Source organism: Varanus komodoensis, unplaced genomic scaffold (assembly GCF_004798865.1).
Source record: "Varanus komodoensis strain SLA01 unplaced genomic scaffold, ASM479886v1 scaffold1, whole genome shotgun sequence".
Lineage (NCBI taxonomy): Eukaryota > Metazoa > Chordata > Lepidosauria > Squamata > Varanidae > Varanus > Varanus komodoensis.
Window position 1 is genome coordinate 126326126 of NW_025335268.1, and position 12365 is coordinate 126338490.

Here is a 12365-nt window from a genome sequence, read left to right on the forward strand (position 1 = left end):
ATGTCATTCAGTGTGTGTGCGCGTGTGTGTGTGCGCGCATGCGTGTGTGTGCATGCACGTGTTTGATAGTGTGTGGGACTACAGGAGGGAGTCGACAACTCCACATGGGAATTAATGTCATTCATACACCCTGCGGAAATGACTTTTGAAATGCATATAATCTCAAACATGCAAATGAGAAGCTTGCTTCACCCTGTTTAATATGAATGATCAGCTTCTGAATAGCTATTATTACACGCCACATTTCAGCAATTATGTTGTTCCCAGTTTGTCGGTCTATAGTGCCAAAAAAGAAGGGGAAAGAAAATATATAGGGAAGAAAAGGAAGAAAAAAAGAAATTTCTCTTCCGCTGTCAAACTTGTTGACCTCTGGTCTGATCAGTCCCAACTGAGGGTTTTAGGCTTTGCTTCACTGTACTAGGAAGGAACTTCCTTGAAGGATGACTGTTGTTGTTTTCTTTGTTGAGAAACAAAATTAAAATGAGACACCCTGGTGTGTCTGTTGCATGTTAACAGTTTTGTTTTACTGTTAGTTTGATTATAAATAGGTTTATTAGGCAGAAATGGCACTCCCAGAATCCGGGTAGCAAAACATTTGCCCATTGATCTTAGCAGAATTGGTGTTATTAATTTAAAATAATCGGTGTTTCCTCCTTTAAATTCATATAAACACTTCCTATGCTACTGTGGTAATGTGAACACATATTAGAATCTGTTTTCATTTTGTCCATAAAGTAAACCACTAGTTTCTGTGGTTGAAAACAGAAGCTTGAAAATCTATGTTGTGTTATCAAGGATCCCAAGCCAGAAACTTGGAAAACAGAACTTCCACTATATTTCACAATAAGTATCTCTGAATACCTTCTCTGCCTCCAATATCTGGCATTTCAAACTAAAAATGTTTAACCTGATGCCCTTTGGGTGTTTGGACTCAAATTCGTATAAAGTCTGATTGGCTATGCTGGTTGGTAAGAAATTATGGGAACTGTAGTGCAAAACTTTTGAAGTTGCATGTCCACATTCTAGAACATCTCTCACTGTGACCCTAGTACCAGTGGTGGGTTGAGTCAGGGAACGCAGCTCCTCCAAACAAATTCACTCAGAAGCTGATTTTGAATACATGTGAGAAATAAAAGTAAGACTTAAAAAATAAGACACCTGCAGCTGTTCTCTTCTAGCTCCTTCAGAAAACTTGTCCCAGAGATTGTATGTTCTAGCAGTGGCCTCATGCCAACTAATAGAACAGCAAAACATTCCAGAAATGCAGGAAAAGGTTGAGGTGTGTTTGCTTGTATAGAAGGAACACACAAAATCACTTAACAAGAATCTGTGCTGCACTCATGCTACCAGGTGAGCTTGGGAACACAAGAGCAGAGCAGGCAAGACCACTGACTATGATGCATGGCCACTAAGCGGAGTTTTCCAGCTTGCTCTGTCTCACCCTAAAGCCCAACTGAGGGATGGAGGGTGGATTTTTGGGTTGGGAGACACGGGCCTGATGACCTTCATCCTCCTATCCTGTAGTTACTTTAAGTTGTTATGAAGCTTATATCTTTTAGGACTGAAGAGGAATATGTTTCAATCCAATTTACATGCCCCTAATATATTTTAAGTTACAAAGGTGGTCAGACCTCTAACATTTTAAAGGATCCTGCAGAAGAAGAAACTGAGATTTGTGCTGAACTTGCCTGCAGAGTGTGTTGTGAGAGAGTTATTCTCTCCCTCCCCCTGCACCGCTCACATTCTCTCGTTGTTTTGAAAAGTTCAAAGATGTCTGCCAAACTCAGGCCTGAGCCCAAGGGCTATAGCATTATAGTTATCAGTGGCAGTGTGTGATTTTTGCCATTTATCTCCTCTCCCTGGCTGCTTCTCCCTTAGAACTCCTTAAGGGGGAGATTCTGGCAGTCATCAGTGTTCAGTCAGAGGTTCTCTCTTCTCCATAATCCTTGGACTGCTAAGCAATCGTTTCCTTGGCTTCCACACAGTTACTTTCTGATTCTGGAGCAAATCGCCCCCTTTAGCAGGAGAGGGGAACCTCCTTAAGTCCAGGATGAAATTCTCAGGCTTACATTTGTGGTGGGAAGGGGCAAAGGGGTGGGGGCCAGGCGTACCACCAATAGCGACATATTGTAGTTTAAAACTCTTACTGCCAGTAACTAAACCACTGAAAGATTGGTGTTTAGGGGGAGAAGAGTGGTGCCAGACCCACTTGCCAGGCCAGGTGCCAGGAGGAGAGTAAAGAAATGGAGAACACTTTACCTTTTTATGTGCAAAAGCTAGAAGATGCTGCATTGTTTGATCCAGTGTCACAACTCCTGTAATGCTAACATCTAATTTCGACAAGGGGATAGACGATTTTTGGGTGGCTTTTGTCCAACCTTGCCCACATTCCTGGTGCCTTCTGTAGCAAAAATGTGTCATGCAAAGTCGCTCTTGGATATCAGGTAAGTTTAAAATCTGAGCTCTTTTCTAGTAGCTCCTTACCAACCTGGCAGCTTCAATGAAATGTTAGGGTTCTATTTTCAAAATACGTTTAGCCTTGCCCTGCCAAGTTCTTTCAAAGAATCTAGCTTTAGATGGTCTCTGGTGAGTTCTTTCTGGCACTTGATTATTGGTTTACTACAGAATATGCTTGTGTGGTTTGTACACTTTGCACTTGACTAGGAGTAGTTCAGTTCTGTCTTGCTAGCTGAGTTTCCTTGAATGCTTAAAAGCATGCCTAATGCAAGGGAATGGATAAACTTGGAGTGAAAGAACATGGTTTAGATGAGGGATTTTTGTGGTATTGATGGCTCTCAAGTATCTTGCACTTCTGCTGTATTACTCGGTTCTTCTCTGGACTGCAGCTAACTTTAGAATGGATTTGCCTCCTTTTAACAACATATCCCAATAGACTGTTATGTGGACTACTGAACTAGAGATAGTAAAGATTTTTGGCTAAAGTATGCTCTTTTATTTTTCTTTTGTTTATTGATACTTATAATTTTTGTATTGTTTATTAATTGGTTTTCTGTCTGGCACTGAATAAAAGCACTATAGATAATTTATTGTAGTGTTTGTTTTTCATATTTTTATATTGCATTTTTGTATGTCAGTATTAGCTGGTTTGGGCTTCCTTTTGCAAGGAGAACTTTAAAAGGAAAGAAATAGCAGCAGGAGCTGCTTCTTTTGATCTTTAGAACAAAACAGAGCAAATAGCGGCAATTTGTTTCTCACTGAAGTGGGATACAGAAGTTATGTACTTTTAGGGTGAGGTTGAAGTTGGAATAAACGCCTGCTATTTGAAAAAGGAAGGTCCCCTTCCATTTCTTAACAGTATAATGCATGATGTATGATTAGCATATCCTGCCCTGGTATTTGTTAACTCTCCATTTTCAAACAGTCCTGTGTAGAGCATGGGGGCAAAGGTCTTTTCATAGGTAAACATTTCCTGAAATACCCCTAGCTTTCTGATGAAATTTTAGTTCCTCCAAAAGTGTTTTTTGCTGACTACACGGTTAACTAAGAGATTTGGCAGTCTTGTGATTAAACATGGGAAGTCCTTTGCCTCAGGGTGCTTCCAAACGAAGCTTTTATTGTGCAATTGCTTTGCCTCATTCACTGAACTTTACTGAGATTTCGGATGTCTTTCATTTGTAACCCTCACATGTTCTCCTAGCACTGCTTCTATCTTTTTTCCTTAGCACAGAACATCTCTTAATGAAGGAAAGAAGGAACAGCTGTACAACAAGCCAGTTAACATGATCAAACCAAGCTACTTGCATGATCAAGCCAAGCCATTGTGGCTTATTGTGAGCACAGCACATGCTGGGCACCATCAAATAACCCTACAAAAACTCATGGGTTGTATGAGGATTGTTTAACCTTCCAAGAACCATGCCATCTAGTTTGAATGGCACAACCAGCTGTGACCTGATAGTGCTTATACAAATTATGCTCAGTGGCTTGTTGACCTGGTTCCCCAAATTAAAATTTCTTCAGATTGGTAGGACTTAGATGCCCTCAGTCTGGAAGCATCCTAATAGCTGTGCCATAATTTTCTTTGCAATTGTATCTTGATGGCTTTGTATAGAGTAACGAAATGAGGCTTTCTCTTTAGGGATGTGTGCTAGAAGTCTTCTTGATTCAGCTCATGGAAGGAATCAGAATCCACAATCCAGTCACAACAACAACAATACTCAATAGAAAACCTTTTTCTTAGTGGGTTTTGTGCACCCCTGTTTCCTAGACTCTATGGGCTGATGTGGGCCGCCTAGGGTTAGTTTGTGCTGAAAACTGCCCTTAACAGCTGGGCTGTTACTTTTTTTTAAGAAGCTGTTGTCTTCTGAAAGCCTCGCTGTGATAACAGGTGTGACCACAAAGTGATTAACCAACAAGTTTCTCGTTGGTTTCTGTTCTCTTGATACTTTGGAGTGTGTGTACGTTTTGGAGGGTGGGTATGGAACTGGGGACAGTTTGAGAACCTTGGGAAGAGGGGCTGCCCATCCCAGTTATGTCACAGCAGTACAAATACTGTTCAGCCAGGTGAAGCACTCCAGTTCACTCCAGATTAGCTTTGCTCTAATCTTTGCTCAGATATTTTTTATTGCTTTCTTTATGCAGGTGCTGCTAACAAGTCATGATGGTTGAATCTGCCTCAGAGACAATACGTTCCACTCCCTCCAGTCAAAATGGTGTCAGCAGCCTAAACAATCCAACTGATGGAGGAGGTGGAGGTGGAGGTGGAGGTGGTGGATGTGGAAGAGAGGGAGGAGCTAGTGGAGAAACCAATGGAGAGATGAGCCCAGTGGAACTCCTGCATTTTCAGCAGCAGCAGGTACTGAGGATTTGACTTCCATATTCCCTCACTTGCTTCAGACTTACTTTAGGAGCGCATCACTGAATTGCTTCCATTCCTCGGCTTCTGTGTAGCTTTCTCTTGACATTGCAGAGAAGTATAACTGCAAATGGAAAAAAATGAAGTACAGGTTAGGTTAACCTGTGAGAAAGGTTGCTCACCAGTAGTTGGTACTTTTCCTTCATAACACCTACTTGCATCAAGTTTTGTCTGGAATTGAATACCTTCTCACAGATAGCAGATTGTGCTCCTAGGTGTGACTTCTTTAGAATGAATGTTTATTTATAGGTGGTACCTTAAATCAACACTCCAGCATACTTTTTACCTGAAAGGCAAGCAACCATTGGTAAGATTTGCAGGCTCCAAGAGGAATTGGCGGTACAGTGTTGGGGCATGTTTTTTTTCTTGACAGTCTCTCTCCTGACAGCCATGATTCAGAATGACATGTTGCTACACCCTCAAGTGCTGTGGTGGTAGAACAATGCAGAGGTTGAAAAGAGACACAACAAACTTGGCCAGTACGTTGGCAATTTCTTCCTCATTTATAGTTTACAGCCACCATTCATAAATTAACATGTTAAATAGAACTTATACTTTGCAATAGGGACTGTAGTAGGACTGTGATCATTCAAGGATATGGTTGGCTCATATGGATGAAGAGAGGCATATTGAGGCTTTGCAGCAATGAGAAGCTGCATGAGCTGTGCCACTTGTAGATCTTTCAGCTACTTCACCCATATGAAATTCACAAATTGCAACTCGATTACTCTGTGTGTGAAACCACACCAAACTCATCATGGCTAATGCCACCTTTGAATCTAAGCACTGGCAATCACAGTCTCTCAAGCCCTGGTCTTCCTTTCGCCCCATTCAGACAAGGTGCCACCAACGCAGGCTGCTCTTCAGCCTGTGTTTTATGAGAACAACATTACTGTTAATCTAGGCATTCTGTCAGCAGAGACAGGTTATGGATGTGAAATAAAAGATGGCAATTTGCACTAACATGACTATAATGCAACTAGCTCTGTAGACTGTTCCACACTTTGTGAAGTGTTCATGTGAGACAACTAGGTGTGCATAAAGACTTCACGGCTGCCATCAGCATGGATCTGTAAGCACTAATGCATAGCTGTGCAAAAGTGAATGACAATGACGCTCAGAAGCTTGACAAAACAAGTGGTGGAGCACATGCAGACACTAAATGATGACCGTGAATATAATCAATACGTATGATACTGTGTGCATGCTTTCTTAGTCCGAGTTGCCTTATATAAGACCCATGGATATGCTTTTATCACTGTATGCCTAATATTCCCACCTTTCTCATGGATGAACATGTCTGTTTCAAATTGTAATTGTACAACTGCATGCTAACAGATTAAAGAAATAAGGCCAGCTCTTCATTAGCCCAAGTGACAGTAATTTCATGTTCTAAAATACTGGTTTCTAGCCAATTTTTTTTATTGAAGCCATTGTTGAGGTGCTATTTATAAAGAACCATTGTATAAACTTGGATCTCCTCACCCCTCCCTCTGTGCTTTTTGTGTCTAGTGGCTTAGCATCTGCTTCTGTCAATCTAAACCTAAATCAAACTTAAAAAGCATAAGCATTTGGTTAATTTGGGCCATGAATACTTGCTGTAATCATAATTGACAGATATTGCTGATTTTAATGACAAGGTCATGGTCATTTTGAATGTCCTCTTCTTCCCACTTGTAGCTTTAAGAGCATGTGGATTCCAAACCACAGAGGGAATATCTTTAAGAAAAACATGTTCCAATATCATACCACACATTTCTTATGGAAAAGTTATGTAATGAGCATTTGTCCATGCTTCTGGTAAATCCTAGTTTAGTGATGATATCCCACTTCTTTGTATCCCATCCATTGCAGATGAACACACACAGAGACACAGGTGGATTGTCATACATGGAGGCATATGAACAGATTGGGTCCTGTGTATCTGTCCACTTGTAACTTCCAAGGAATTGGCACAGGATGGGTAACCATAATGAAATACAACAAGTCCCTCGTATCTGCAATGGTCAGTTCCAAGCCCCCCGGCAGATGCCTGAAACCATGGATAATAGCAAATGCTATACATCAGGAAGGGGTTGCCCCGGGGTGGCACCAATGGGTGGCAGGCGGGCACCTGTGAATGGTGATCAAGCCACAGAATAAACTCAACTAAATTATATACATTTCTTTTCCCCATTTTTGTTCATTCTTACCTCAGCTCTTTAAGAATTCCTTTGCTACTTTACAGCTTCTCTTTCAGGCCGAGGTCGACTGTGGTTAACTGAAAATGCAGTGGATACAGGGGTCTGGCTGTATGCCCACCTGAATGTGAGCCATGGGTTAGCTGGCTTGCAGGCACTGTTTGGTAGTAGTGGACTTGTTGATCAGCTCTGTGAGCTGTATTTTACAAACACTGCATTACTCTTTTCTTTGGAAAACTAATTGTAGCAATCATGATGGTACCTGCCCAGAGCGCTGTGGATTCTGCCTGTCTAGTTTTGAGTCCATTAGCCTTGCACGAACTATGTAAATTGATATTACATTGGGGAAACCTTGCACAATTAATAACTGACATTGCCTAACAAGTTAGGGGTCAGACTGCTCCAATTTGGAGACTAGAATACCCTTCCTTGCTTGCCAAGGTATTCTGATGTAACTTTAAGGTTACATGGTAGATTGCATCTTCAGTAAAATCTCTGTGTGCACATTTTTACATTCAATATATAGCCTAAATACCTTTCTAGTTTGCCTTTCTTTGATCTCTGCCTTTTGTAAAGAGAGATCAGTGTCTTGCTCCATGCGCTACATGTAAAGACAAATGTGAACATATGCACTGCAGGTGCATGCATGTACTTCTCTGTGCATGTATATTTTCCTTAGATATGTATCTAAGGAAGTATGGGCAAATAAATTTAAAGTAGCACCTCATATGTTTATACATGCATGCATATGTAAAACTTGCAAGCTACATTTGAAAACAAACTTTAGAGATAAAAAATAATGTTCCATCTCAGATACTAAATAAGGCAAAGAGCCCAGCCTCATATGGAGATCACTTCTCTTAAGCCATAAATTCCAGCATGAAAGCTGTAAAAAATTGCTGTGTCTGATACTTTAGTAGAAAGCACTGTAAATCCATTACCTGAATAACAGCCGTTTCTCACGCAGTTAAGCCACTGTTCCCCTGATCTGAAGGGTAATCATGCGTGTCATGCTTCTTGGAGTCACCCCTGCTGAATGAAAGAGACACATTCAGGAAGGGTGTGTGTGTGGCAGTAATAAGACTTGTCTTCATATTGCTTTGGGGCTCGTGCTGCAATTCATTTTACGGCATGGTGGGCTCTTATAAATAGATGTGTGTTCACTCATGGTCCAGGTAAAGTATATTGAAATACTTGGAAAGTAGAAGCTCCTCTGTCGGGCCCAGTGCTGGTTGGCCTGAGCCACTATGGGAGCATGTCCTTATTTATGTCTGGCACATTGTTGGGCTGCTAAGCCTTCACCTAAAAGGCACATGAGAGGTTTAATGCTAATAAATGCTCACATAACTGCCCCCCACACATGCACAGCCACTGAAGTAGGAATCTGTGGAAAATACTTCCATGCAGGGTTTGTCTTTCTATGTGATTTGACCTGATGTGTAGTGGTCTTTGTGGTACCGGTGTTGAGACTCATGGCATGCCACAGAGAGGTGACAAAAGTAATATTTGCATATTCATTACACTTATTCTAGGTCATACCCAGTAAGTCACCTTTCTTGATCTATGGAACAATTCTCTTTAAGAGGTAAATGAGTCAAATGTACCAAATTGGACAGCTATGTGGACATTCCTGGGATGTTCTCATGCAGGAGCTTGAAAGAATTAAACATCTTTTGACCAAGGATCCTTTTGAATAGGCCATGTGCAAGGTATATTCTCACAGACCTGTTTTGCACATGTGTCCAAAGGCATCTTTTTAAAAATAATTCAAAGGTAGGCAAATATTTTGGAACCAGTCATCTCTCATTTCAGATAAAGGAATGAGAAACAAGAACACCAAATTCAGCTTTTCTAAATGCTAGTCTGTTATACCAAACTTAAGTGCAGATTCTCATTGCTCCCCTTTCTGTCTTATGTTTTTTGATTCTTGCTTAATGTCCACAATCTGCTACACAGAAATGTTATCTCTTCTCCATTAGAGATGCCAGAGAAGTCGGAGGTAGAGGTTGTTCTAACTATAACACCCATATAATATGCAGATAGATCGTTTTGTTCAGTCCCTGGGGCACTTGAAATAGTTTAACTCTCCCATGTATCTCCCTTGCTATGTGTTAGATGGATATAGATATAGATCACATACACATATCCTCTAAGATGGATAAATGGCAAGAGTTAAGCTGTTTCAAGTAATCCAAGGGACTGGCAAAAGTGACTCATTTGCACATGGGTTTTATTGCTTAAACAAACTCCCTTGGCTGCTGTCCTGTCCTGGATACCTTCTACTGGAGGAAAGACACTATTGTTGTGTAGTGGGGTATAAAGAATACATCAAGAATGAAAAGGAATCAAGATTATTTCTTGTGTCCTTTTCTTTCTCTGCAAAGACAGAGCTAGGAATGATAGTTTCCTACAACTGCCCCTTCATTCATGCAACTTCACTCTAAAAGGAATATGGGGGAGGGTTGGAGAAAAGAATCATCTTCCCAAATAATGTTTGCCTTCACTTGAGTGCCTTCCTTGACGTGCATATAATTAACCTGTGGAACTCACTAGTGCAAGACAGTACTTAAAGGTAAAGGAAACTTCTGAACACAGATGGCATCTGCAGTGACAATAGCTCAGATGAGAACCATTGGTGCTATCAATCTTCATGCTTCAGAGAACAAGCTGAGCAGCAGCTGGGGTCAGTAATAAATGTCCCCATATAGAGAGTTTTGCACAATTAGGTGCTTCATGAAGGATTTACACATTCTCCAGTAGAATCTCTTGTCAGCCGCTGTTTAAGGAGGCTACTGAGCCATTGGTTTGTTCCTGTCTGACAACTCTTGTCTCTTCCTTGTGTCTTAGACCCCTTCTTTTTAAAAAATGCATTGCACTAATTTCCAGGAGGAGAATGAGAGAGAGAAATAAACGTGACTTGTGAAAGAAAGGCTTGAAAGGGAATGTTCGTTCACATATTTATGCAATGAATTGGTGAAACTCCCTGCCACAGGGGAAAAAATGCATTATTAGTTTCAGAGGGAGAATAGCTAATGCCACCAAATATGGGAAAAGAAATTGAAATTCTCTGCTTTAAGATCTGTGCTAATCTGTGTTGGGCCAGTTTTAGTTATGAACTTTGTGATCCAGTTTGCATGACATGGCCTGTTCATCATGGTTGCAGTAGCCTTCTTGATTTGAACCAAAGGTTGTACAACTTTCGGGCCTCCAGTTGGGCCTATGGGGTTGCACTGTGTCATCCGAACCCAGTCATCATGGATTGAGTGTTACACAACCCTCTCTTAACCCATAATTTCAAGTAAAGGTTAAGCAAGAATTGTTGAACTCTCAAATTACCTGCAGTCATGAAGCATGATTGGCTTATTTTGATTCTGCCACTGGCAAGCATCACCCCATATGCCTAGCACATGCCACAGTTAATTGGATGTTAAAGAAAGCACCATGAACTGGTGGTGTCATGCAAACTGCTCTGTTATGTCAAATGCTATTTGTATATATGAAGCGCAGTGCTGTGCATGTCTACCTAAAGCTGCCCTCGCTCTCTCCCCCCACCCCAAAAAATGCCCCATTACTTTCCTATAGAAATCACTGCAATGCTTGGATTATATATGTTTGAGTATGCAATACTGCACTGTAATACATGAAAAATAACTGTTTCTGACATTCTAGGTACATTTTGTCTGATACTTTTCCACATGAGTACATGAATCTTCCCCAGAAATTTTGATTATGGATCTGATTTTGTTTGACAAAATCAGATTAGTACAAAGATTCTTATAAGTGAGTCTAGACCTTACCTGTTACTGGATCTGATATATTCAGATGCTGTTTTTCTTTAACTTTGTCAGTCACTGCCCTTCCAACACACCTGATAAGTTGATTGTGGGACCAGCCGACTTCCTTTGCTTCAAATGAGACTGCTCTGGGTAAAACTGTACTTGTCCTTTTCAAGAATTCTCCGGTTGTGTACTGTAGTGTCCAGCCAGGAGCATGAGAAGTTTTTTCTCTGATGTGTGTCTTTTGAAACTCTTCCTTCCAGATGTTAGCCTCTGGCTTGCACAGATGTTGAAGTTGTGTTATAGAAGTATTGTACCCTATCATTTTGAGAGAAAGGGAAATGATCTTATATCCCATCCAAGTGCCATTGTGTTAACACTAAATGATGTAATGCTTAAAACGTGGCACGCCTTTGGTAATTATACTCCACATGGGAAGGCAGTGCACAAGCTGTCTTCCCACATAGCGGCAAAGTGATTTGCCCAAACCACAATAAGCCTTGAAGCAGGGATTAGAACTAGCAGATCCCTGGTTTCCATGCCTGCTAGAAGCTCTCCTGATCTCTTAGGCATTTATAAAGAAGCTGCAGCCAAGATCCTGCAATGAGGATATTACTTCTTTAAAGAGACCAATTCAAGGAGCCCATTTTAACAGCACATTCTGAAGATCACAGTAGAGGATTTTGTTGTGGTTATTCCAGCTGTTGTGCAGGTATAACATGTTCCCTCCACCTCTTCCTAGGCAGACAAAGTGCCCAGCTCCTGAGCTTATGGTAAACAAGGCCTGGAAACGTGAGATGGGCTGTGGAGTAATGAGGTGACAGAAGGAGAGAGAGATAAACAGAGAGAGTCAGAAGTCAGGCATCTGACAGGAGTTTAGACTGAAACAAACAGCACTGGCAAGAGAGCACACGTCACTTTTGAACAAGACGGAGTGTCTGTTTCCATGCAACGGGCAGAGCTGAAGAGCTTGTTTAAATAGAGATGAAAGGAACAAGGAGGCTGTGTGACCTGCAGCCAGTGTATGGTCCTGAGGCTCAAAGGAAGGAGGGGGTGTAGGAAAGGGAAGAGGGGAACGTGATTTCAGGATGGCAGAAGGAGAAATCTGGTGCGGGCATACAGAAACCTTGAGAGGTCTATGCAGGGTGTGGGGATGTTTAGCTATTTCCCAGGGCTTTTTCCATGTATGAATTGCAGAAGGATTTCCACTTAAGAAAGGGCAGAATAGAACTTGCATTTGATCTGGTAATCAGATAACAAGTGTGGCACCTGACTAACTCTATTACTGTTACATATTAAAGAAAGAATCTATAACCCAAATATTTGAACTGATATAGAGTATGTGTGTGTGTGTTGGGAGGGGGTGTTGCTAAACATTGTTAGCTCCTAGCTCTATTTTGCTACCTAATAGATTATATTGCTCTCTGGGAACCTTGTGTCATGTAGAAGAAAATCACACTGAAGCTCTAAGCCTATGCCCACTCACCTGGAAGTAAGTCCTGTTGAACTCAGTGGGATTTACTTTTGAGTAAA

General features: G+C 41.2%; 1 protein-coding gene across 3 annotated transcripts in view; it reads left to right on the forward strand.

Annotated features, from left to right (window-relative positions):
* The window catches only part of FOXP4 (forkhead box P4), a 173562-nt gene that overhangs the window by 39598 nt on the left and 121599 nt on the right, over positions 1–12365 (forward strand). For all 3 annotated transcript variants that reach the window (XM_044444980.1, XM_044444970.1, XM_044444990.1), the window contains exon 2: positions 4603–4816. In XM_044444980.1, coding sequence (XP_044300915.1) covers positions 4619–4816 — 198 coding nt within the window. In that variant the 5' untranslated portion in view covers positions 4603–4618. The remainder of the gene's footprint in view (positions 1–4602; positions 4817–12365) is intronic.